At 43.2% G+C, this 25,815-nt stretch overlaps 1 protein-coding gene and 1 non-coding gene across 3 annotated transcripts in view; one reads left to right on the top strand and one right to left on the bottom strand.

The window, feature by feature from the left end:
* Positions 1–25,815, top strand: part of LOC104654552 — a 58,710-nt gene that overhangs the window by 32,781 nt on the left and 114 nt on the right. Inside the window, exons 3-8 of the transcript XR_004058295.1 lie at positions 5,563–5,634; positions 6,909–7,012; positions 7,867–8,032; positions 8,133–8,245; positions 9,395–9,452; positions 10,729–10,875. This is a non-coding gene — a transcript (uncharacterized LOC104654552). The remainder of the gene's footprint in view (positions 1–5,562; positions 5,635–6,908; positions 7,013–7,866; positions 8,033–8,132; positions 8,246–9,394; positions 9,453–10,728; positions 10,876–25,815) is intronic.
* Positions 9,514–25,711, bottom strand: PLP1 (proteolipid protein 1). Of its 2 annotated transcripts, none has more exons than XM_030933603.1 (7): positions 25,502–25,711; positions 16,359–16,545; positions 15,401–15,662; positions 14,168–14,336; positions 13,625–13,698; positions 12,738–12,803; positions 9,514–11,602 (listed from the first exon to the last, which is right to left on the bottom strand). In XM_030933603.1, the coding sequence occupies exons 1-7, from the start codon at positions 25,503–25,505 to the stop codon at positions 11,531–11,533; spliced, it is 834 nt and encodes a 277-aa protein (XP_030789463.1). In that variant the 5' UTR covers positions 25,506–25,711; the 3' UTR covers positions 9,514–11,530. The 2 variants fall into 2 exon arrangements, with proteins under 2 accessions (XP_030789463.1, XP_010352068.1); XM_010353766.2 differs by having other exon boundaries at positions 15,506–15,662.

Genomic DNA, 25,815 nt, shown 5'->3' with positions numbered 1-25,815 from the left:
CATAGATCACTGACATCACAAAACAGAGCAATTTAGTAAAAATAATTCCAAGATGGCCACTGTGAAGCAATTCAAGTAATAGTTGCTACCTATTGGTCTGGCATAAATCAGGAAGATGTTTTAGACTCTAAAGTAGAGCAATCCCCAAGCTTTGTCCTCTGTCCTCTTGGGGGTAGAGTAGAAAATGGAGGTGTTGCCTCATAGGTGGGAATTGAACAATGAGATCACTTGGACACAGGAAGGAGAACATCACACACCGGGGCCTATTGTGGGGAGGTGGGAGCAGGGAGGGATAGCATTAGGAGATATACCTAATGTAAATGACGAGTTAATGGGTGCAGCACACCAACATGGCACATGTATACATATGTAACAAACCTGCACGTTGTGCACATGTACCCTAGAACTTAAAGTATAATAAAAAAAAAAAAGAAAGAAAATGGAGGTGTTGCTGCAAGGAGTCCCCCCTCTGGCATCCATCTGAACACTAAGGATTGTCAGTAAAATGAACGAATGATACGTCTTCATCTGTGTGGACATCAACAGAATACAAACTCATTTTAAAATGTTACCCAATATTGATCATTACTGAAGCTGAGTAATGGTTACATGAGGCTCCTTGCATTTAAGGAACCTCTTTACTTTTGCGTATGTTTGAAATTTTCTGTAAGAAAAAGTCTTAAAATAGTGTTATTGAATTGATCGTATATTTTAAATGTTTTCTCAACCAATGGTAATACCTCCCTCCACCTGTTATAGTAGAGGCCTGAAAAACTTATCACCTTAGAAAGAGATTTCCATCTTCAAAATGTTTTGGAGAAACTGCTACACAGTATGACCTCTAATGTGAGATGTGTGTGCACTCTGTGGTGATTGCAACATGATCCATTTGAACTAGTATTTGTATTAATTTTTAATCTTAAAATAAGAAAAATTTTATTAATACCTAATATCAATAAATATTAACAAGATTGACTCTGGTGTTCTCACTCTGCAGATTTGTCAGGGAAATATGCCTTTTTAACAATCAGTGAGAAAGTAAGTGCCTTTCTTTTTTTTCTTTAGACAGAGTCTCGCTCTTTCGCCCAGGCTGGAGTGCAGTGGCACGATCTCGGCTCACTACAAGCTCCGCCTTCTGGGTTCAGGCCATTCTCCTGCCTCAGTCTTCCGAGTAGCTGGGACTACAGGCGCCCGACACCGCGCCCAGCTAATTTTTTGTATTTTTAGTAGAGACGGGGTTTCACCGTGTTAGCCAGGATGGTCTCGATCTCCTGACCTCGTGATCCACCCGCCTCGGCCTCCCAAAGTGCTGGGATTACAGGCGTGAGCCACCGCGCCTGGCCAAGTAAGTGCCTTTCAAAGGAAATGTGCCATACAGAGAGAATTTGAAAACAGATATATGTATATAAATTTGAGCAGATTTGCTGTGTGTAATTATATAACATATATTAAAATATATATTAAACATATGCTTTAAGTATTGCCATTATATTCATGTACTGCTGTTCTAATATACACATATAAGGCATGAAAAACAGAACATTTAAAAGTATAAGATTATATATATATATATATATATATTTAAAGTAACAGGATATGTTTAACTTGCCTGAAACATCCTACTCCGATAGCTTGAACTCATTTGTAAAAATACTTTAGTTTGGGCCAGGCTCGGTGGCTCACGCTTGTAATCCCAGCACTCTGGGAGGCTGAGGCGGGCGAATCACGAGATCGGGGGTTCGAGACCAGCCTGGCCAACATGGTGAAACCCCATCTCTACCAAAAATACAAAAATTAGCCGGGTGTGGTGGTGCATGCCTGTAATCCTAGCTACTCAGGAGGCTGAGGCAGGAGAATTGCTTGAACCCGGGAGGCGGAGGTTGCAGTGAGCCGAGATCACACCACTACACTCCAGCCTGGGTGACAGAGCAAGACTCCGTCTCAAAAGAAAAGAAAAAAATGTACTTTGCAAGGACCACTGAATGATGGCAGGGAAAGCGAAAATTTAATAGTCAAATTTCAACAAAAATCTTTGCATAACTGCAAAGTGAGGCTGAAAAATTAACATAATTTATTGAGCACTGCCACTGTCATACTACATCCATTTACATCTATGAATCTTTGTAAGTTATTATTTTCGGCTATAACATCCATTCAAGCCAAGGGTCAGTTTAAACTGAACTCAGTATTCTAAAATGTTAAACCATGATTTCAAAATTAATGAGGCATATTCAGTCACATTGTTTCTCACTAAAATATTAATATTATCATGTTTCAAATAAGATATAAATTGTGTATGTATATACTATCAAATAAAATATATTTTAAAATATTACTTCATATTTATCTTATATTTTTAAAAGTTTTCATGCTTTATAATGTGTATATTAGAACAGCAGTACATGAATATAATGTCAATACTTAAAGCATATGTTTAATATATATTTTAATACATTTTATATAATTACACACTGGAAATCTGCTCAAATTTTAATATGTATACAAATCGTCCTGGGATCTTGTTAAAGTGCAGTTTCTGATTCAGTGGGTGTAGATCAGGCTGAGATTCTGCATTTCTGACTAGCTGCCAGGCGATCCTGGTGCTCCTTGTTCTAAGACCACACTTAGAGCAGCAAGGTCATGGAGGGGGGGGTGTGTGGGCTCCATTGTGTTTTACTGATAGGATTGCACAATAAAAAATATTTGGAGATGCCTGGGGAATGAATGGAGTACACTTCCTTCAGGTTATCCCCCCTTAACCACTGTTTCTCTCAGGGGAGTTTTTGGCAGGTACTATGAACAAATGTGAACCTGAAATAGGCAATACTTCAAAATGGATCCTGAGTGGCTAACTGGGCCTAAATTTTAAATAGAGCCAAGTGGCCATCTGCCAACTAAAGGTCAGAGGTCTCAAGTTCCTCCAAAACCCACACGACTGTTCAACTTTGGGACTTCCAGAGCTCACCTGAACCAACCAATCAGAGGCCATCTGCCTTGACCAATTATGGCTTAACTGCCTCAATCAATCAGGGCTCAGTTGCCTTGACCAGTCAGGGCTCAGCTCTATCAACCAATCAGAACCAGGTGAGTTTGAATACTTCATTTGCATAAACTTTTGCTATAAAAAGAACTCTACCTTTGCTCTCTGGAACACACCTTCGTTTTACACCTAAGGTTGTGTGTCTCTGGTGTCCAAACTGTTCTCTGGAATAAAGTCTCTTTCCTTGGAGCTAAGACCAGTGACTCATGCCTGTAATTCCAACCCTTTGGGAGGCCGAGGTTGGCCAGGAATTCAAGACCAGCCTGGGCAACATGGCAAAACCATGTCTCTACAAAAAAAGTTTTTTAATTAGCCCTGAGCCTGGTGGCAGTCACTTGTGGTCCCAGCTACTGTGGAGGCTGAGGTGGGAGGATCACTTGAGCCCAGGAGGTCAAGGCTGTAGTAGCTGAGATGGTGCCACTGCACTACAGCCTGGGCAACAGAGTGAGACCCTGTTTCTTTTTTTTTTTTTTTTTTGAGATGGAGTCTCGCTCTGTCACCCAGGCTGGAGTGCAGTGGCCGGATCTCAGCTCACTGCAAGCTCCGCCTTTCGGGTTCACGCCATTCTCCTGCCTCAGCCTCCCGAGTAGCTGGGACTACAGGCGCCGCCACCTCACCCGGCTAGTTTTTTTTTTTGTATTTTTAGTAGAGACGGGGTTTCACCGTGTTAGCCAGGATGGTCTCGATCTCCTGACCTCGTGATCCGCCCGTCTCGGCCTCCCAAAGTGCTGGGATTACAGGCTTGAGCCACCGCGCCCGGCCGAGACCCTGTTTCTTTTTTTTTTTTTTTTTTGAGACGGAGTCTCGCTCTGTCGCCCGGGCTGGAGTGCAGTGGCCGGATCTCAGCTCACTGCAAGCTCCGCCTCCGGGTTTACGCCATTCTCCTGCCTCAGCCTCCCGAGTAGCTGGGACTACAGGCGCCCGCCACCTCGCCCGGCTAGTTTTTTGTATTTTTTAGTAGAGACGGGGTTTCACAGTGTTAGCCAGGATGGTCTCGATCTCCTGACCTCTTGATCCGCCCGTCTCGGCCTCCCAAATTGCTGGGATTACAGGCTTGAGCCACCGCGCCCGGCCCGACCCTGTTTCAAAAAAAAAAGGAAAAAAAAAGTCTCTTTCCTCCAAATTCCTTTTTATTTTTAATAATTTTGTTTTATTTTTTATTCAAGACAGGGTCTCGCTCTGTTGCCCAGGATGGAGTGTAGTGGTGCAATCACAGCTCACTGCAGCCACAGCCTCTGGGGCTATAGCTATACTCCCACCTCAACCTCCAGAGTAGTTGGGACTACAGGCACTAGGTACCATGCTGGAGTAATTTTTTATTTTTTTTCATAGAGGCGGGGTCTCGCTTTGTGGCCCCTTTTCAGAGAACTTTTTTTTTTTTTTTTTTTTTTTGAGACGGAGTCTTGCTCTGCCACCCAGGCTGGAGTGCAGTGGCCGGATCTCAGCTCACTGCAAGCTCCGCCTCCCGGGTTTACGCCATTCTCCTGCCTCAGCCTCCCGAGTAGCTGGGACTACAGGCGCCCGCCTCGTCGCCCGGCTAGTTTTTTGTATTTTTAAGTAGAGACAGGGTTTCACCGTATTAGCCAGGATGGTCTCGATCTCCTGACCTCGTGATCCGCCCGTCTCGGCCTCCCAAAGTGCTGGGATTACAGGCTTGAGCCACCGCGCCCGGCCTCAGAGAACTTTTGTTCACAATACTGAGCTACAATGATAGTGGTTCTGCTCCCTGACAAATAGCTGAATGCAGCTAGTCCCTGCAGCTTTGCCAGTCAGCTGAACTAGGATAGGATTAACATGCTCATGTATAAACTGAGTGACCAACAAGGCCACATGCTCCAGCATGGAACTGAAGGATAATAGTTGCTTCTGCCTCATAAGACTGATGTGAGGATGAAATGAGATAAGATGTGTAACGTACTTTGCAGATACAGTGCTTGATAAAGTGCAACTATTATTGTTGGAGGTAAGGCTGCCTACAGTCCGGACCAAGATTCTCTTCAGGCAATTATTATTATTATTGTTATTATTATTATTATTACTGAGACAGGGTCTCCCTCTGTTGCCCAGACTGGAGTGCAGTGGCACAATCTCAGCACACTGCAACCTCTGCCTCCCAGGCTCAAGCATTCTTGTTCCTCAGCCTCCTGAGTAGCTGGAATTATAGGTTTGAACCACCATGCCTGGCTAATTTTTGTATGTTTAGTTTTGCGACATTGGCCATGGCAAAACTAAACTCCTGACCTCAAGCTCAAGTGATATGCCCTCTTTGGCCTCCCAAAGTGCTGGGATTACAAGCATGAGCCACCACGCCCTGCCCAGACAATTATTTTGAATCTTCTTTAACACCAAGAAAAATAGGGCATAAAGCATGACTTAAAATTTTTTAACTTGGAAATATTTTAAAGTAGTTGTAACCCGCTAAGCTATTAAAGACAAACAAACAACAACACATGTATAGAAATTCCATAAGCACCCATATATTACCTGGCTTTGAGAAATGTAATTTACCTTTGTCCTTTCAGATAAGCCAGCTGCAGAATATATCATGAGGTACCTGCTTTATGGAATTACTCACACTATTCACCAACAAGAAGGTGGGAACATCTACTGAAAATGACAAATTTGGGCCGGGCGCGGTGGCTCAAGCCTGTAATCCCAGCACTTTGGGAGGCCGAGACGGGCAGATCACGAGGTCAGGAGATCGAGACCATCCTGGCTAACACGGTGAAACCTCGTCTCTACTAAAAGAATACAAAAAACTAGCCGGGCGAGGTGGCGGGCGCCTGTAGTCCCAGCTACTCAGGAGGCTGAGGCAGGAGAATGGCGTAAACCCGGGAGGCGGAGCTTGCAGTGAGCTGAGATCTGGCCACTGCACTCCAGCCTGGGCGGCAGAGCAAGACTCCGTCTCACAAAAAAAAAAAAAAAAAAAAAAAAAAAAAAAGAAAATGACAAATTTTTTTTAGGAAAGCTGATATGTATACTTTCTTCCTAGCAGTAATTAGCTGAGCCATTTGTTTGCTAAGACCACTCTGAGCTTCTGATAATAATATCATTTGCATATACGATAATTTTTATGTTTCTGTTCACTTTTATTTGATAATGTGGGCTGATTTCATATTTTAAGTCAAATGAGATTTCACCAAATTTCTATCTGGTACATGCTGGGGACATGGAAGGAAGCTTTGATTGCAAGAGCCACATTTCCCTGTTGTTTTTTAAAGTTGGTCTACATGCGAATTCATGATCAACTAGAATTAAAACCATCTATTAAATTAAAACGCTTTCAAATATCAGTTGGCTTGTTTGGTTTTAATATTGCAACCCTCAGAATCAGCTTTGTATTTTGCCCCTTTGATGCTTGAAAGGTAGGGTTTCACATAATATATAGATCCATGAAGCTAGTTCCTTTGGAACCTAGAGCTGAGTCACTTTCCACATTGGGGAACAAAACAGTCCAAGCCTATTTAATGTTTTCCAATCTTAAATACCATTGCATTTATCTAAATACAGACTTGCATGTCTATATCTTTTTTTTTTTTTATGACTTTTTGTTTCTCATGGGACTGTGCAAGTTTCTCCCTGATTCTATGTTTTCCACTGTTTCTGTGGAAGGATGTTAGCCTCATTCTTCACCATGCTCCCTGTCTCCCTTCCTACCCCTTTCTATCTTTAGTTGAATTCCGTGAGGGCTGAGACTGTATCTCTTTTATTAACTGCTATACCACAAACACTTAGCATAACACTTGACACAGATAATTTATCAAATAAGTATTTTTTGAGAGTTTGAGTAAAATGTTAAGACTGGATTTCCTTGGACTGATCCATGATCAGTAAAACACTCATGACCTTATCTGATATTTTCCTGTAGAATAAAGTCAGTCAATTCAGGGAGTCCCAGAACAGGAGCACATAGACACCAAACTTTGTGGGACAACAAATATAATGAAGAGCATGTTTGCTTCTTTCAAACAAGTGAGTGAACAAGGAAAATCTTTCCCAATGTATAAATATTGACTTGAAGTCCTTACCTGCTTATTGATGTAGGAATAGCCAAGTATTGATTTTGTAAATATAATTATGAGTATTTCTTTTGTTACTTAATATTCATGAAGTTAACTGTTAATGTCAAAATAGACACACTGCTCATGCCTGTAATCCTAACACTTTGGGAGGCCAAGACGGGCAGATCACGAGGTCAGGGGATCGAGACCATCCTGGCTAACACGGTGAAACCCCATCTCTACTAAAAATACAAAAAATTAGCCAGGTGCGGTGGCGGGTGCCTGTAGTCCCAGCTACATGGGAGGCTGAGGCAGGAGAATGGCGTGAACCCGGGAGGCAGAGCTTGCAGTGAGCCGAGATCGTGCCACTGCACTCCAGCTTGGGCCACAGAGGGAGACTCCGTCTCAATTAAAAAAAAAGAAAAAAGAAAAAAAAAATAGACACACTACCTGTGTTCACAATTAAGGAAATCCAAACAGAGAAAGACTTTTTATCTTTTTTGTTGTCGTTGTATAAATTTAGGGGGTAAAAGTGCAGTTTTGATATGTTGTATCTTACATTACCCTTCCTTGGCTTCTCAGATTTAGCCTGGATAGAGACAAAAGGCCAGGCTGAATAGCCTGTGTTTATGTAAATCTTGATTCATGTGCCCTCTGACTCCCCAAATGATTGAGTGGGTGGAAGTACGCACATGTATTGTGCCAGTGTGTGCATAAATGCTGTCACATGTAAGGCAAGAAGCAGGGTGACATAGAAAGAGCAAGTCACAAGTTGTCAGGACTCTAAATTGAAGTTTTGTTTGTATCAGTGCCCTAAAAACCCAGAGCCATGTGAAGTCAAGGCCCTTAACACCCACCTCTCCCACATACTGAGGGGAGAATTCAGTTGCCCACTGCAGTCAGCCAGTCAGACTGCACACTCCTTGCCTCCACTCCAGTTTACCCTGGGAGACCTCTCTGCTACGGTTGAATCTGAGAGAGATCCTTGAGTGTAAAATCTAGTCTTGATCACCTTTCTACCCACACCGCCCCCAAACTTGAACTTCCTGGTTCAAGTTTGTACTTAGTAGTTTCTCAATGAATGTTCACAGAACGAATTAAGGAATGAACGAATGTTGCTCTGGACAAAGCTGCACCTTCCACATCCTGCATAACTACACTCAGTGCTGACCCTGAAGATAGGAAAAGCAATACAACTGGTGCTGTAAGAAAATGTTTCTTGTTTATACTGCTGCATCTTGATCTTTGGCTGATCTAAGCACAAAGAGAGCTCTTTCAGTTAGAAAAAAGGAGGTTTATAGTGTGTGGGAGAGCTAAGAACAATGGACTCAATTGATAGACTGGAGATGCTCTCAGCTTCTGAGAGCCTAGAAACTCCATCTATAGATTCATCCCAGAGGGCAGAGCCAAATAAGGGCAGATGGAAAACAGCTTTCTTGGGAACTGGCTTTCAGTTCCTCTGAGGCAAAAATACAATCACTCTGTAGCACCCTGAATCAATTCTCCAAAATATGGTGCTGTGTCCTTGTTTGCCAGTGTCTTAAAATAAGTCCCTGTCATATTTTTATTCTTTATGTCTTAAAGTCATTCAACCAGACTTGCTTGCAGAATATTAATTGTGGTTAAGCAGAAATCAGGAAATTAAATTGAAACTGCTTTTGAACGGAGCTCCTTAACTGATGACTCATTTGTTATCCCTCCAGCTAAAGATTCCTTTCTCTCCAATCTTTTGTCAGCTGCAACTATGGGGCAATGAATCTGCAGCTGATTTTAAGTCAGCTTTCTTTAAGCTGGTCATCAGAGTGCTATCCAAGGGTGCCAAATTCTAACCTAGGGTTGTGAAAGGGCTTTAATGCTATGTCCCCAGTGAGCTAGTAGGCTGGCCATCCAGGGTGGTAGGTGTCACTAATTTTAGTACTGCCCTGCCACAGCCTGTTTACATTCACATTGCCTTTTCCATACCTGCTCTGTCCTTTAAGTACTAAACCTTCCATCCAGTACTATTCAAATAAAACTAAATATTAGTCACGTATGAATTACTAAGGGATAATTACTGGAACATCCAAACAATTTAAAGAGAAGGTAACAATAACTTACATCTAAATGCACCGGGAACTGGGGCACCACTATGGTATTGACAAAGTAACCATGGTTGACTCTGAACACTCCAAAATCCAACTTCGAAGAGAAAAGAAACCTTTAAGTAGGCAATAAACTGGTTTCAACATCTGTGTTTTAACACAAGCTCAGACATGTACTTATTGAATTTTTTGGGCAAATTACTTTGCCTTTATTTCTTAGTGTCTTCAACTATAAAAATAGAAGTAATCTATTCATCTACTATTTATTTCAGAGAAATGTTATGAGAATGACTTGGATGACCTGAAAAATGAATGAGCTTCTTGAACAAGGTACGATTATTAAGTTTCTATTGTGAAGTCAAATAGAACAATTCACTCAAAGGACACGATGTTTGATTGAGAACATTCTTAATTTTATTTTCTTTAATTTTATAAAATACACTTTGTAAGATAAGTTTCTAAAAGTTTATCCTTTATGTGTGTTAAAATTGCAATTCTATATCAGAAATGAAGGAAACACTTTCAGTTGATTAACTCTGTGTGTGTATATATGTGTATGTATGCATGTGAGGTTTTCAGGGAAGGGTTGGTTATTTGTTATGTTATTAAATCAAAACAAAACGCAAGGTACGGATTACTTCACTGTCCTTTATCTTGATTGGTTTCTTACAAAACATTTTCCCTCTCCTCCCTCTATGCAGCCTGGAAGCTTATCTTGTATACTGGTTTGAAAACAAGTATCAAGTGTCTTTTTGTAAAGATCTTACATCTCCTTAAATATTTCTGAAACCACTTTGGGGGAAAAGAACAACACAACTCTTTACAACAAAAGAGCTGTAGTACAAATCTTTCCTTCAATTAAAACCAATCAGACTTTTTTTTTTAACCCAAAGTTAACAAAAACAGGAAAAGACTGAAATCTGGGAGCTATTCAAGTTTCAAACTCTTTCTGCCTGTAATTTTTCCTGGAAGCTTACCAACTGAATAGCTGATGACTGGTGCATTCTGTTATGTGATCTATATCAGGAGAAAATAACCTTTATGTTAAACCTAACTCTTAACACACCAAGATAACATTGCTAAGTAAAATCATTTTCCATTAGCTAGAAAGAAAGATTAGATTACTCAAATTGAGATTCAAATTCACCAAATCTGTTTCTGCAAACGCAGAATACTTGTAGAAAATCCCAATAGATTCATTTAACTAGCCAATTTTTAGTATGATTTGTGATGCTTAATGTCCAATTTTCCTATTTCAAAAAAGAGTCATAATCAAATAATTATTCTCCAGACACTTCTGATGCAACCCCAAATAAGTAATAAACAAACTGGAATACACGAAATGTGCATCATTCTAAAACAAATCAAGATCTTCAAATCCCCTACGATGACTGAATGGATAATACCCCATGAAAAGAGCACCATTGTGAAGATACGACAGAGGCCAGAGTACACAACTAATTAAAGAAAAAAAGACATGCTATCCAAAGAGTTATCTATCCTGTGTCTACCAGAGGGCCATCTCAGGTTACACCGTTAGCCACCAGCAACTACTGCTCCTTAGGCCAGTCTGTTTTCATGTAAGCTAGTTTCCTTCTATTCTCAGCTCCTTGGAAACCACAGGGTTGTCATGGTAGCTGTTATCAAGGAGAAGGGAGTGAGAAGATGCTGACAACACCCTGTTTCTCTTCCCTAACGAGGTGTAAGGCCAGATGCCCCCTTCGTCTACACAGATTCTATGCTCCCTTATGCTGTAAGTAAGGATGGCTGAGTTAGGGCTTCAGTAGTCCATCACCATCGGGGTCAGTGCTCTCTTTCTGTGGGTGAAAGATCCTTGCTTTGACCCCCTTCTCCCAGCTGCAATAGGCAGATTTGGGCAAACACTTTTATTGTTTTTCTGACATTCTTTTTTCTTCTGTCTTCAGTGGTAATAGGGAGACCAGAGTGAATTCTGTTTTGTACACCAAAGAGAATATATTTGGCCCCTATAGATGGCAAGGGGACCAAAGACATTCCTTCTCTGTACCTGAGCATCTTTCCTTCCACTTTGTTTCCATCAGTGGAAGTACTCTTTGAGAAGAAATTACTTTCTGATCCTCAGGAGATGCTTGAAAATTCAATTAGAGCCTCCATTCCTTTGTGACTTGCAGTTGGGGAGTCATCTTCTTAGGCATTTCCCATTTCTAGCAGGAACCAGCTGTGAAGCAAAATGACTAAAAGAGGTACATAAGAGGGGAGAGTCCAAAGAGAGACCTTAATCACTGCAAGACTCTCCTTTCTTGTTACACTCATCAAGTAAGAAGAGGGCCAGCCGGTGGCAAAGGCAAAGAGTTAAGATGGGAGACGCAGCATTGTAGGCTGTGTGGTTAGAGCCTCGCTATTAGAGAAAGGGGGATTTCTATGGGGGATCAGAACTTGGTGCCTCGGCCCATGAGTTTAAGGACAGCAAAGTTGTAAGTGGCAGCAATCATGAAGGTGAGCTGTAGGGAACAGAAAAGAGAATGTGAATGAGAGTAGAAAAGAAAGAATGCCCTCCTCAGATCCCTTTGGGAATGAGGAAGGGTAGAAATAAAATCATAACTGAATAAGGGAAAAACTCCTGCTCTGCAAAAAAACAGTACATCCCAGGCTTGGCTTTCTCCATATACACTTGACTGGAAGTCCGAAGTCTCCGAGGCATCACGGGTCTCACGGCCCAGGCCCAGAGAATCAAATCATAAAGATTTATTCCACACTTCTGTTTGATCTAGCACTGAGTTTTCCTCAGGGAAGTGAACAATATTTGGGCTTTGCCACATCTGTATGTCCGAGTGACTTAGAGTCATAGAGTGCTTGCTGTAGACACACAGCCACATCATGCAGTACCACCCTCCCCTGGTTAATGAATCAATTTATTTTACAAGATGAGAAATTACTTGACTCTGTATAGAAACCTTAGCAGTAGGGGCCAGGAGTTCTGCGAACTCATCTTGTCTGATCACTGCTTATAAAACGACTTCAGATAAATCACTTCACCCTTCAGTGCCTTACATTTTTAATCTGCACAATGAGCACACTACATTCACAGGGCACTGTAACACTATCAGCAAGACCTGGGACATAGCATTGTATTATAGTCAAAACAATTCTAATAATGTTAGGAGGTCCTCCCAGTAGTTCCACATGAGTAACTAAATCCATTGGAGAGTATCTAAGGTGGATTCATATTGATAGTATATAGAATTCCAGGCTATAGCAAGTCATGTTTCATGATGTTTCAGTGTTTTGTCATTGATCTGATCAAAATGTATTGAGAATTAACCGTAATTTATGACTGCAAAGTACTTGGCAACAAACATTACATGTTCTATAAATACTAAATATTATCATTGTGTCTATGAATCTCTTACCCCCTCTTTCCTCATACCACTTTTCTTGTTCCTATCTAATCTGTGATGTTTTTCTGCCTTGCCAATGCAAGTAGAAGTAAGGAGCCTCTACCCTTTGCTATTTTCCCAGAAGCTTCCCTCCAGCATTTCAAGGATGGAAACAGTCTACCTTCTTGCCTTTCAAAATAGCTGTACCCACACTATCTCAGTCCTATTTACTTGCCAAGATCATTCAAAGTCAACTCACCAGGGAAATCAGTGTAGCTGCAGCCCCCACAAATGCAGCAATAAACAGGTGGAAGGTCATTTGGAACTGCAGGAAAATGAAAGAGGAAGAACCGTTTCTTGCAACAGCAATAATAAGCCTCAGTGTAAATCATGAATACAGCTTTCTGAATGTGTTGATATCTTTCTTGTGTGCTAATTCTACATCTTTAACTAAGTTTTCACTTCCCTAAATGTGGGCCTCCCAGTCTTCAGTGTACACCATAGCACCTTGCCCATAACACCCAGAACACAGAATACTCATGAAATAGCATAGTACTCCAAAATAATGAACTGGTTCCCTACAGTTGTGCCCAGGGGTCCAAAATTTAAAGTCAATATTTTGCTTGCAAAGAAATAATTTACTGCCTTTCTCCCAGGATTCACTTTTATTCCCCTTGCCTCATTTATATATAATATCTGTTCTCAATACAGTGCTTTCCTTTTCAAATGTACTTATTTTACCTCTCATTTGAGATAAAGAAGTCCCAAACTGAAAATGTTTTTATAAAACCTATGAATGCCTGTGTGCACAGCCCATTTTCTTGATACAGTTTTTAACTAAAGGAATGAAAATTTTCATGTGGGGAATTTTGCCATTAGGCTCTATCTTTACCTAAAGCTACAAACTTCTCTTTTAAGAGGGGAAGGGTTGGAAAGGAAGTCTTTCTATGCAGCTCTAGGGAAAACAGGTGTTTTACCTTCTACGCTCATTGGCTCAGGCATACTTAGCCAATATGTTGTAGAAGGCAATCGGCTAATTCAAAATCCAGCAAAGAGAAACTTTTAGTCCTTAAAAATGAAGACCATGGGTGTAATTTGTATGGTATTAGCTACTCCCTTGTAAAATAACCCAAATAACCCACTCACCTCAGCTGTTTTGCAGATGGACAGAAGGTTGGAGCCACAAACCTTGCCAGGGAAAGCATTCCATGGGAGAACACCTAAGTAAGACACAAACATCAACCAGGGTAAGCTTTATGGAGTTACGGGGCCACATGGAGACTTTCCCCCAGAGCCCTTCTTCCATCTCTAATTATCCTGGCTGTAAATTTGGATTCTACCAACAATCAGGATCCTCTTTTCTACAGGTTTACAAAAAAGAGAAGGTGGTATTGAACAGTGGTGAAACCTTGTGTTTGTTATTGAAATGTGCTGCTTTGGGTTTTGGAACAGCAGTCAACTAGAGTAGGTCTATGTGAACAGCCAAGAAAACTCCCACCACTTCCAAGTTCCCTTCCCAGGGAAGAAACCTCTCTGGTTTCAGTAGGAAGGATTAATAAACTAAGACCCAATCATTCATCATCTTATATTTTTCTCATAATCACCACCCTCTTTACCCTAAGAAAATAACCAAATACATAGTGCTTCCATAGTGGGTAGGAGAGCCAAAGCACCCGTGCCCTTACTCACCATACATTCTGGCATCAGCACAGAGACTGCCTATACTGGCAGAGGTCTTGCTGGGGAAGGCAATAGACTGGCAGGTGGTCCAGGTGTTGAAGTAAATGTACACAGGCACAGCAGAGCAGGCAAACACCAGGAGCCACACAACGGTCAGGGCATAGGTGATGCCCACAAACTAAAATGATTGACATGGGGTGGTTAGAAATCAGAATCAGCCTGCAGATGTAGAAACACAAACTGGGAGATCCTGGAGTGGCGTGTGCCAGACATTAAAACCAGGTTCCAGGGCTCTCCCTCAAATGAAATTAGTGAGCAGGGCACCTTTGCCAAGGGTCATTGGCAGTATCTACTAGAGAACTGGCCCCAGCATGATGGAGGGTGGGGGGAACAGGTAGGGGAGGAGTGAGGAGGATCCCTGGGTTAGAGAGGCTTCAGAGGATGTTTTTGGGCAGATAAGGTGTAAAGAAATCAAAACAGATCTTGAAAGAAAGTCGTGCCGTTTTGTGCCTTAGGCTGAGCTTAGAAAATGTTCCTTGCCACAGGAACATTTTTGTTCCCTAGTCATTGAACAAAGCCAATAGGAGATTAAAATTTCAGATACAAAACCTTTCTAAGCTAACTGCTGGCCACAAAAAGACATTGCTAGAACCCACACATGTTCAGCCCCCAAAGGATCCTTAACTCCAGAGACTGAAAACAAATGTGCCCCTCACTCAAAGCATGGATAACCCTCAGGCAATGATAAAACATTCAACATGCAAACCTACTCCAATGCCCTCTGGGACCTCCAACAGCGCAGGATCCCAGAATATTGTAAATTTCACCTTGGAGTCAATTATTTAATTTTTATTATCGATCCTCCCTCTCAGATCAGGTGCCCAAGTCTCAATCACATTTTAGATTCTTGTCCAGTTAGATCTTCTCATGTGGTCCCTGCTAGGAAGGGAGTAAAGGGATACCAACAGATGGCTTAGAAATGGTCTGATTGTACAAAGCATCCCACAAAACTCATGCTTTCCGTTTTGAGAAGAAATTTGCTTAGGGAACCTTTGAAAGGTGAGGCTAAGCCAGCTGGGCACCACGTTCTTCCTGACCTTCTCGTTCGGCTGCAGCCATCGCTTCCTCACTCAAATGCCAGGCCCCTAGAGAGGACCCAGCCTTGGGTGGGGACGAGGCCACAGACTCGTGCCCAATTTCCCCCACCCCTTGTTATTGCCACAAAATCCTGAGGATGATCACCTTGTCGGGATGTCCTAGCCATTTTCCCAAACAATGACACACCCGCTCCAAAGAATGAGCTTGATGTTGGCCTCTGGAACCCCTCCCCTTCTGGCCCCCTGTTACCGTTGCGCTCAGGCCCTTGCCGCAGATGGTGGTCTTGTAGTCGCCAAAGATCTGCCTGACTGCGCCGGTGGTGTAGAAGCCCTCAGCCAGCAGGAGGGCCCCATAAAGGAAGAAGAAAGAGGCAGTTCCATAGATGACATACTGGAAGGCATGGATCCTGCATTAACAGGTAGACAAACGAGACCAGGGAATCTTATTAATTGAAGACCTGGTTCCTTTCCCCACATAAGTGAGGTATACACCAGAGCGAGCACCTTAACAAGGCTAGGGATTCTCTAGAGGACTCACCAGGTTCCTCCTGCATGCTTTCACCTTATCTTTGTTGAAATAAGTGAAGACAGGGTGTACGTGACCAGAAACATATGCTCCTCCTGCCACACCTTGCTTACCCTGGGACCTGGAGAACCAGGGACCTACTCTCCCTGCCCGACCCTTCAGGCATGCTACCTCACAGGAGTGGGGAGCTAGACAAGAAGAAAGGTGGATGAAGGAACAGGGGCCTAACTTGTTCTAGGAATAGGGGAGGCTTAGTGCCTCCCTTGGCTTCTCCATACCTACTACGCTGGAGGCTCCAACTTGGGCAATATTAACTACATCTAGCAGAAGTCAGAATACGTGTAAGAAAACAAGGGGCAGGGGTGGGAGGGGCTGACAGGCAGGCAGGCAGACCTCTCCTTTCTGAATTGGCTTCGAATGTGGAGCAGGAGAGATCTGCACAGAGGGAAGACTCAGGAATCCGCTCTGGCTCCACCCCAGTCCCCTGCTAGTTACTAAGATACTGAAGAGTTCTCTATCTCCAGGATGGAAAGAGGGGAAAAAAAAGATGGGTCTGTGTGGGAGGGCAGGTACTTACACATTGATGAGATATTCATAGTCCTGGTAGTTTTTGGAGAAATAGGTCTCAATTAGCTTTTCTGTGCCAGTGAGGGCTTCATGTCCACAGCCACAGAATAGTGCCACCCCAAAGAAACACAATCCAGTGGCCACCAGGGAAGCAAAGGGGGCCCCTACCAGACATCTTGCACAGCACTCTAACAAGCCTGGGGAAGAAAAAGGGGAAACAGTCAGGCATATCCAGTAGGTAGCTCATGCCACTCAAACCTCTCTGCCAGGCCAGCCAGGCCCAGTGCTCAGAGGCTCAGAGATAGTGGGCACCCCAGAGTCAAAAAGCAGGAGTGGCTAGAGATTTTGGCTTTCAGCATGTGAGATTGACCCAGAATCCTTACTTTGTTTCATCCTTGAAAATAAATCTTTGGCCGGGAGCCGTGGCTCATGCCTATAATCCCAGCACTTTGGGAGGCTGAGCCAGGTGGATCACATGAGGTCAGGAGTTCGAGACCAGCCTGGCCAACATGGCAAAACCCCATCTCTACTAAAAATACAAAAATTAGCTGGGCATGGGACATGCCTGTAATCCCAGCTACTCAGGATTCTGAGACAGGAGAATCTGTTAAACCCAGGAGGCGGAGGTTGCCGTGAGCCAAGATTGCGCCATTGCACTCCACCCTGGGCAACAAGAGTGAGACTCTGTCTCAAGGAAAAAAAGAAAGAAAGAAAGAAAATAAATCCTTACCTTTTATTGTCACAATTTAAAAAATATTTAATAAATAATAATAATTCAGCAATTCAAATAGCAAGCCAGAGAGATTATGAAATCAGTCCCTTCTTTCTTATTGTTCTGGTCTGTTTGTTTGCTTACTTATTTTAGTCATTCATCAACTATTTATGGAATACTCACTATATGCCCAGCATTATGCTGGGTGTTATATGGGATAAGAAGAGAGAAAAGACACAGACTCTGGCATATGGAAGTCTTCAATTTCCTGAGGAAGAATTAGCTAGGTAGACCTAATATTTTCAACTAACAATTCAGGCAGCCAAGTAAGTGGTAAGAGAGGGTAAATGCATTTGGAGTTCCAGGAAGGGATGAGTGCAGGCCAGAGATGCTGGTATTGTCAGACAGGATTTTAGCATGAAGAGCATTCCAGGTGGAGGAAACTTTGGAAATTGCATGCTCCTGGATATTTTTGAGCATCGTGTGTATTTGTTGCAAGGAATGCTTGATTCTTCTTAGTTTACATATGGGAGGAGTAGTCCAAACAGGAGGGAGCTAGCGCAGGACAAGAAATGAAAATAGGAAGATTGATATTACTTGCAATAATAAAAATGCAGGCTTAATGATTTTAGACACTTTGCATGGTGGTGTTGTCCTCCTATAATGCAGCTTGGCTAATGTCCTCACGCTCAGTTATAGACTGAGATTCTGTCAAAACAGCTACAAACAGACTTTATACAAAGTCAGTAAAGCATGAAACATCTTTCTGGCACTAGAAGAACATACCAGTGCCTGGGAACACATGTGTCTTAAAGTGCTAAGAGTCCCTGAGATCCCCAGACCTGGTATCCCAGGCCCTACGCCAGTGTTGCTGAGAAACAGGAAAGGCACACAAGAAGTCACAGGCTCTGAAAGCAGCTGTGTTCCAAGTACTAGTCCCATGCTCTAAGATGTCATATGGAGTGAACCTTAGCAAATGCCAAGTAGATGACTGACTAGATGAGGAAAACAATGGCTTCCTCTGGCCTCTTCGCCAGATCCCTAAAATGTAGAAGAAATGAGAATGTTAAGCTCTTCAGAAAAAATTTCTTAATTCATATGTATGTATATATATAAATATATGTGTATATATATATATACACACCCACTGATGTTATATTTCTATAAACACAGTATACACATGCACACACACAAATACTCAGCAAATGTACTGGGAAGCTGCTATTTTTGAATAAGCAGGTTGTGACAGCTTGTACAATAAAAATAAATGGTATTAATTACTTAGGCTTGGATTTTTGTATTCAAGCATTTTTCTAAGCCACACTCACTTTTCTGTGGGGTACCAGGGAAAGGGTACTCCTTTGCCTGATTCTGTTAACATTAGTTACAGTTTGTTTTTAGCCCAGAGAGCTTGAACACCTGGTGATTTGCATGGCTGAATTGCATCAATGTGAACAGATTTGGAAAGACCAAATTATCTCTGTCATGGGAAAATTGAGGTAGAGGCATTTGCCTCTGTTCTCAGAGACACAAAAGGAGTGAGTCCTATTACCCACCATCTCCTGAAATGACAGCCCTTTCCTGGCCTTCAAAGAGGTTCTTCTTCAAAGATACTTGTGTGTCACACCAAAGATGAGGCTCAGAAGCCCAAGCCAAACAAAGTAAGCAGCTAACATTTGAAACAGAACTTCCTTTTCCAAGAATTAAAGCATTGCTGCCAGGAAACTTGGCCTCTATGAGAAGCAATCTGTAGCTGTGCTGCTGTGAGTGGAGGCTGAGTTTACTCAGCATGAACTTTGCAAACATGCTTGGGAAGAGTGTCTTTTCAGAACTGGCCCATGGATGTGCCTGTGTGTGTGCACATGCACGTGCATGCATGTGTACAAATCTGCACATACACACATGTGTACCATAGAGAAAAACGCAACAACTGAAATCGATTGTTGTTCTCAGAAAACATTCCAGAAATTGATCTTCCTTTTTCTCAACAGGTTAAGATACTAGATTCAGCCTATAAGTCAAGAAAAGGAGCTTGGAAGTAAACAGTACTGCCATTTTCCTTCTCTGCCTGTCCAACTCCTCCCCACCCCCAAACTCTTAGACTCTTCTAGTAAAGAAAGTCTCTGAAGCCTGGGAATAGGGGGAGAGGAAGGTCAGTGACCCCACTGTTCCCTTTCTCCCCAGCACAGGGTCAGGGCTTGGACAGAGCCCTCCATAGCTCCCCCGGACAAAGAAGCCTTGTTCTTTCCTGAGATCTCAGGAGCCTGATTGGTATTCCACAGGGGCCTGCAGGCCGGGGGGTGGGGAGGGGGTCAGACCCAGGGAACAATGGCAGGACTGTTTGTTTAGCCGAGGGTAAGAAGAGCCATCCACCCTAGCAAGTGACCATCTTGGGCCTATTCACTCACCCCAGCATTTTCATCCGGGAAGGGCTAAGTTGTTGTGCAGGTATGGTCAGGGATGGAGGAACTTGAACTCTTGCTAGCCAAAAGAGAACTCCACTTTAAGTTTTAGCTGATGCCACCTCCAGGGTTGCAAAGATGAGGTTGCAAAGAGATATATCCTCTTGAGTGTATCTGATCCCTCAATCGTCATCCAAATGACCTGAGAGTGTCATGGATTGTGTTCTTACTAGATGATAAATGGCTAAGCCTTAGGAGCAATTCTGAGTCACCAGATCATAGCCTTTCTTTTTACATCCATTTTTCCTCTATTTTCTTAGAGCTTTAAAAACTTAGCATTCCCTTTTTCTGCTCCACTACAGCTCAAAGCAAGGGACAAGAAGGAAGTAGGCTTTAATGAGTTTCTAATGTAGTCTGAAATAAATGACTTTAGATAAATCTATCACTATTAAGCTATAAACAATTCAGTAATATCAGCATAAGCATCAGATGTTCATCTCTTCACAACCTAGATAAGTGCTTTGGGGGCATTTAAGTTCAGCAGAAGTGAAGAATCTCAGTCAGTCCGTCCAAGCAAGAATCAGATTTTAGATTCTAACTGAGAAAAACTCAGAGCCTGCAAGAAATTATTTTTTCATCTAAGTAGTTAACAATCAAAGCATTCTGAGAAAAGATCCATTGGGCTCCCTTTGATTTTTCACAGTCCAAGAAATGTCCTTGGGTATGTGTGAACAATAGCCTAAAGCCAAAGGCTCTCCATTTCAGAACCCCTCCTGGTTGAAAGGGTGTGAGTTTGATTCAAGAAGGCTGGAAGGGATTCTAGAGGAGAAGTTCCTTGGCTCTCTCAAGAGACATTCTCACATTTCCAGTCTAAGTACAGACTGCGAGATGGGAGAGTTGGCATAAAAGAACCATATAGTAATAACATTTCTCAATGCAACTCAATTGGATTAAACGGCCTAACTTTGATGAGAGGTCATAGAGAAAAATAATGACCCCCTCCAGTGTTTTCCTTTCATTTCTGTTTATGTGAATTCAGTACAAGAATTAAGCACACTAGCAGTGACATAGATGCTAGGAGAAACAGAAGGGAATTAAAAGGCCAGTCCCTTTCTTTAGAAAACTTGAAATCCTGTTGGGGCGAGCAAACTGTGAATCTGTGAATCAAAATCCAAAGCCACCTATAAGCAAGTGTTAAAATGGATATAACGAAGTCGTGTGGGCAAAATGTAAGCAAAGGGAACAGATCATATCATGGTCGGCTACATTTGTATACAAACTCCCAAAACAAGTCTAATCAATCTGTGATAGTTGACACTCCAACTTTAAGCCCTTCTCATCAGTGCTCTTCACAGGGGTCTGACAGATCAACAGAACCAATGTGACTTACACAGATCCAGGTTCATCAAGGGACTGTGTTGATCCTGATGCTGTCTCTTTAAGCAGGCGCCAAGAGCTCCCAACCCTCCCTCCCTCCTTTCCCATGCCCTGGGCCCGCCTCAAGGACCAGCTCCATGATGGAAATTCAATGTGAATCTGGGAACTCATCAAAGGAAGGAGAGGAAGGGCTTTCATAGAAAGGAATGGTAGAAAGAGACCAATTGTACCCTGTACAATTCCCAGCCTGTCCCTTGAATCCAGCTGACAAAGGGAGAGATAGAAGAACCATATACAATAGAGCTAAACAACAGGCAGGCTCATTGAGTGAGAAACTGGCCCCATCTCCCTAGGTCTCGAATCTGCACTACAGTCTTACCCTCCTCCCAGAACCCACCCCTTAACCTCACCCCATGAACAGAGGCCTCCTTGATCAGGGCCTACAGCAGTTGACAAGGCTGAAATGCTAGAGCAGCCGTGACTGGTACTAGGGATGGATGGGGATCAGTGGGTGGGTTCTAGGAGTAAAACAACAATTATCAAGAGGTGCCAGAGACAAACAAAGACTTTTGCTTCTGGCCTTGTCCTGGTCAGACAATGCCCTGCCTATAATCTTGTCTTTCCTACATATCCCTTGTGATATCAGCACTTATATACCACATTCAAGTGCTGGAAAACTGTCCCGAAACCTCTGGGGCCTGGGAATCCAAGCCTGATGGATAGTCAAATCATGTGGACAAGGTTAACTAAAAAGGAATCTCAGCCTCCTCTTTGGACACAGTTTTAGTACTACCAAGGCAACAGCATCTGGACCATCTTCTTTCCTATACTCCCCACTCCTCTTCAGACACACACACACACACACACACACACACACACACACACACAGAATGAATGATGTACACATTCCAATTTATGTGCAAGCATTGGGAAGCTGTGGTAGGACTTTGATTGTTAAAACTTATCCTTGGCACATTGTCTCCACCTTGCCCACAAATGGGAAGATGAAAGGGAAGTAACTGGTAGTAGAGACAATAGTAGCCATACCTTGTTCCTCAGGTCAGTCTCCCTCCATTTCCTCCTCTCTCCTTAGTTGCAGTGTGAAGCTGATTTGGGGAACCTTATTCTCTTCCTTGGGACTCTCTTCTAGAGCCCTGCCTGGCAGACAGCTCAGAGGCCAGTGCAGAGCTGAGAGATAGCCCTCAGGGCCATTTTGCAGTAGCCAAGAGGTATTAATCAATCAGTACTTGCTGAGCTTTTGATGTAAGTTTGGCACTGAGTAGGCTCTGAAAGCAAAAAAGGAAGGAAAGGCTGCTCCATTCACCTACCATGGCTGCTGTTACCCTTCCTGATCATGTGACTGTCCTCACTTGGTCTTCTTTAGACCTGAAGTGCTGTGGGCAGGGAAGGCATTTCTACTATTGCTTTTCTACTGTTGCTTTTTTTCAGGACAAAGACCTGTACCCAGGGGATGGCTTTCAAAACTTCAGGATGAGAGACAAAAGCAACAGGGGAAAGTGATGTTACTGGCTGGAGTTCTACCTTAATGGGTTTGGAGACTGTATTTCCCCTCCTACCCACCTCCCAGGGTTGAGGTTGTTATTACTCAGATCGCTCTGAGAGAGCAGTTCTAGTTGTCAGCCTGTTAAGTAAACTTGTAGCTTTCCTAGCTCAGAGCTAAGCCTAAGGCCCCGGAAAGCAGGGTAGACCTTTCAATCTGCCTGGCTCTCCAAGAACTCCTCTGGCTCTGCACGGCCAAAGGGAGAAGTGAGATGGGGAAGGCTGCACTTGATTATTTTAGTCAGTGTCTCCAGGAAGACTAGGTGAACATGCCGGTTGGGATCTGGTTTATTTTTGGCTCCTGGCATTCTTGGGGCATTCTTGCCATTTTGGTGGGATTCAGTTAGTCTTCGAGCATTTTATAAAACTGGACCCCCACTCTGCTGCCACACTTTTTGCCTGGGCTACAACCACTTACTCCAAGCCAGCCAAAACTACACTGCTAGGCAAACAGCCACTTTTGGATGGAGGCATCACAGTCTGGTTACCAGGGTAACAGCCACTGTTCTCAGACGACAACAGGCTTGCAGACAATGTTTTGCTGTTCAATAATGGCATTGTGTTTCTGAGCAGAGAATAATCAGCCACTGCTCTTTGGCTTCTTTCTGGTTCCATCGTTATCCCAAAGACTCACTTGAAACATTCCCCTTCCAAATCAAGGCAAAAATTCATGAGTTATCATTTTCCCCATAAACTTTTTGTGCAGACACTACTGAATTAGTGTTCCTCCTTGCTTCCAATCCTAAGGGATTCTATATGGTTGAAGTAGTAAGTTCCCTGTTTCTGGAGGTTATTAAGCAGAGGCTGTATGAACATTTAACTGGTTGTTGTAAAAATGAATCCCGCGGCCGGGCGCGGTGGCTCAAGCCTGTAATCCCAGCGCTTTGGGAGGCCAAGACGGGCGGATCACGAGGTCAGAAGATCGAGACCATCCTGGCTAACATGGTGAAACCCCGTCTCTACTAAAAAATACAAAAAACTAGCCGGGTGAGGTGGCGGGCGCCTGTAGTCCCAGCTACTCGGGAGGCTGAGGCAGGAGAATGGCGTAAACCCGGGAGGCGGAGCTTGCAGTGAGCTGAGATCCGGTCACTGCACTCCAGCCCGGGCGACAGAGCGAGACTCCGTCTCAAAAAAAAAAAAAAAATGAATCCCGCATTGAAGGTTGGCTCAGACAACTTCTAAAGTTCCTTCCAATCCTAGATTCCATGATATAATGTATTTACTGCAGTTGTTGAACAGCAGTGCACTCCACATCAGAAGTAGTGGCAGTCCGGTACCTTGTTAGAGATGATCTATAATTCAAAGTACTTTAGATACTCTGTTATTGAATAAATGAAAACTCAGTGGCTGCTCCATCATATGTACCTGGCCCAAGTATCATCCACCCTTAGGACTAGGGACCCAATGTGCATCCTCAATGGTGCCCTTATCTGCGGCAATCTTCCTCTGGAGGAAACTATCCAGCCTCCATAAAAGGCAACTGTCCCTGTGGTCACCTTATTTGTTCCTGTCTTTCCTCAGGGATTTCATCCCCTGAGGAAGTAATATTCAACATCCTTCTTTACTCCCTCTGTTTTTAATGCACAACCTATCCAATCAGCTGGGCTGACATTAGATAGGATTCCTGATGTTACCCAGGGCAGGAATTGAGTTCCTCCAACATTCACCTCTCATTTGGCCACACTTAATTGGTCATATGATTCTGACCCAAGCACGCAAAGAAAACCCAACCACCCTGGAAAGAGGAAGAGTCAGCCTGTATACACATTATTGTCTAATAGTAGTTATTATCATGATTTACAGTTGTTACAGATCTTGCCCATTTTCAAAGGACTTCCACATTATTGTTACTTGATTCTCACAACCCTGAAAGTAGACAAAGTAGTTATTGCTATCCCTATTTTCCAGATGAGGAAGTGGTGATTCAGTGACATGACCAAGGTCACATAGTTCATAAGTAGCAGATCTGGGATTTGAATCTGATTTTTCTGACTCCCTGTCCGGTGCTCTCCCTCCTGTTTCACTTGAACACATGCTTCCAATTGTTCTTTCTGTGTTTCATGATGAAACAACCTAAAGGCTGAACCAGCTCAATATAATTGCAAATTGATCTCTGTGGATGTTGTCTACTGGGTGCTACATTTGATAGGGAATACATGGGACAACTGAGTCTCATTTCATTTAGTATGTGTTTAAGCTGCTATCTTTGTTTTGCCAAATGTGAGCAATGTCTACAAGGCTCTGTGGAGTCCAATAGGGACAAAGACCCTTGTGCTCTGCACACATTACTTTGAGTAGAAACCACCACCAGAGCCTCATAGCTTCTGTCTTTGTTCATGGAACCTAGAAAAGCCTTCAATACTCAGTCAAATTAGCAAGAACTCTAATGTCCCAGCAGCCTCCTTGTCACAGCAGAGAGCCCTCAGGAAAACTATGTCTGTGATATCTGCTGGAAATGGTCACCCCTATATGTGCACACACACGCACATATGCACGCGCACACGCGCGTGCACACGCACACACACACACACTCCTACCCATATCTGTTTCCCATGGTCAAGCCATTGAGGACTTTACTTTCATTTCCTGAGCCTGAGAATGGCCTCCTCAGCCATAGCCAAGCCTGAGTCCAGCTTGCCCGATCCCCAGCTTCCTATTGATGCCAAACATGGTTCAACGTTTGCATCAAGCAAGCAGTTATTTTGTACATCTGAGGGCTAGACAGTGCTCAGTGGTCTCCAGCAGAACCAGGAGGGCAAGTTGACCCGACCGTTACCAGGGCCTTGGAACCAACGGAAAAGAGAAGATAGAGGGAAGTGAGGGGGTAGGAGGACACATGACCACATCCATCCTGCTGGGCACTCTCTCCAGAGATCTGTGGGACTCTCCACGTGCTGCTGGAATTCTTTGGTAATAAAGCATCATGCTCAGTACAGCAGAGAAGGAGTTAATCTAACTGAATGTTAAGGAATTTAAAAAGAAAACAAGTGCCAAAACACGACTCATTTAAACCATTGGAACCCCCGAACCCTAAAGTTGGAAATTCTCTTGTGAATTCCTGTGTCCGCTTGAATCTTCAAAGCTAAGGTTTTTGAAACTTACCCATGTCTTTGGGACTCTGACTCCAATTGTAGCCGGCTGGCTAGTCTGCTTTGTGGCTGACTTTGTTCAGCTGGAAGAAGGATCCTGGTCTCTCCAGCCTCCTTCTTCGGTCTTTTACTTTTTCTCTCTGAGTATCTTTGTCCTCTCCTCCTGCAATGAAAAGGGCTTTCTGATTGACAGCCAACCCCCTTAAAGGGACAGGCCTGCTTTCCTCCTCCTCTCCTCCTCCCCTTCTCCTCCCCTTTTCCCCACCTCCTCAGGGATACTCCCTTCTCTGAGGGCTCCATCTTCTCTTTCTGCCTTTCACTGCCAAT

Source organism: Rhinopithecus roxellana, chromosome 7 (assembly GCF_007565055.1).
Source record: "Rhinopithecus roxellana isolate Shanxi Qingling chromosome 7, ASM756505v1, whole genome shotgun sequence".
NCBI lineage: Eukaryota > Metazoa > Chordata > Mammalia > Primates > Cercopithecidae > Rhinopithecus > Rhinopithecus roxellana.
Note: the sequence above shows the minus strand (reverse complement) of the source record. Positions and strands in the feature narration are given on the sequence as shown.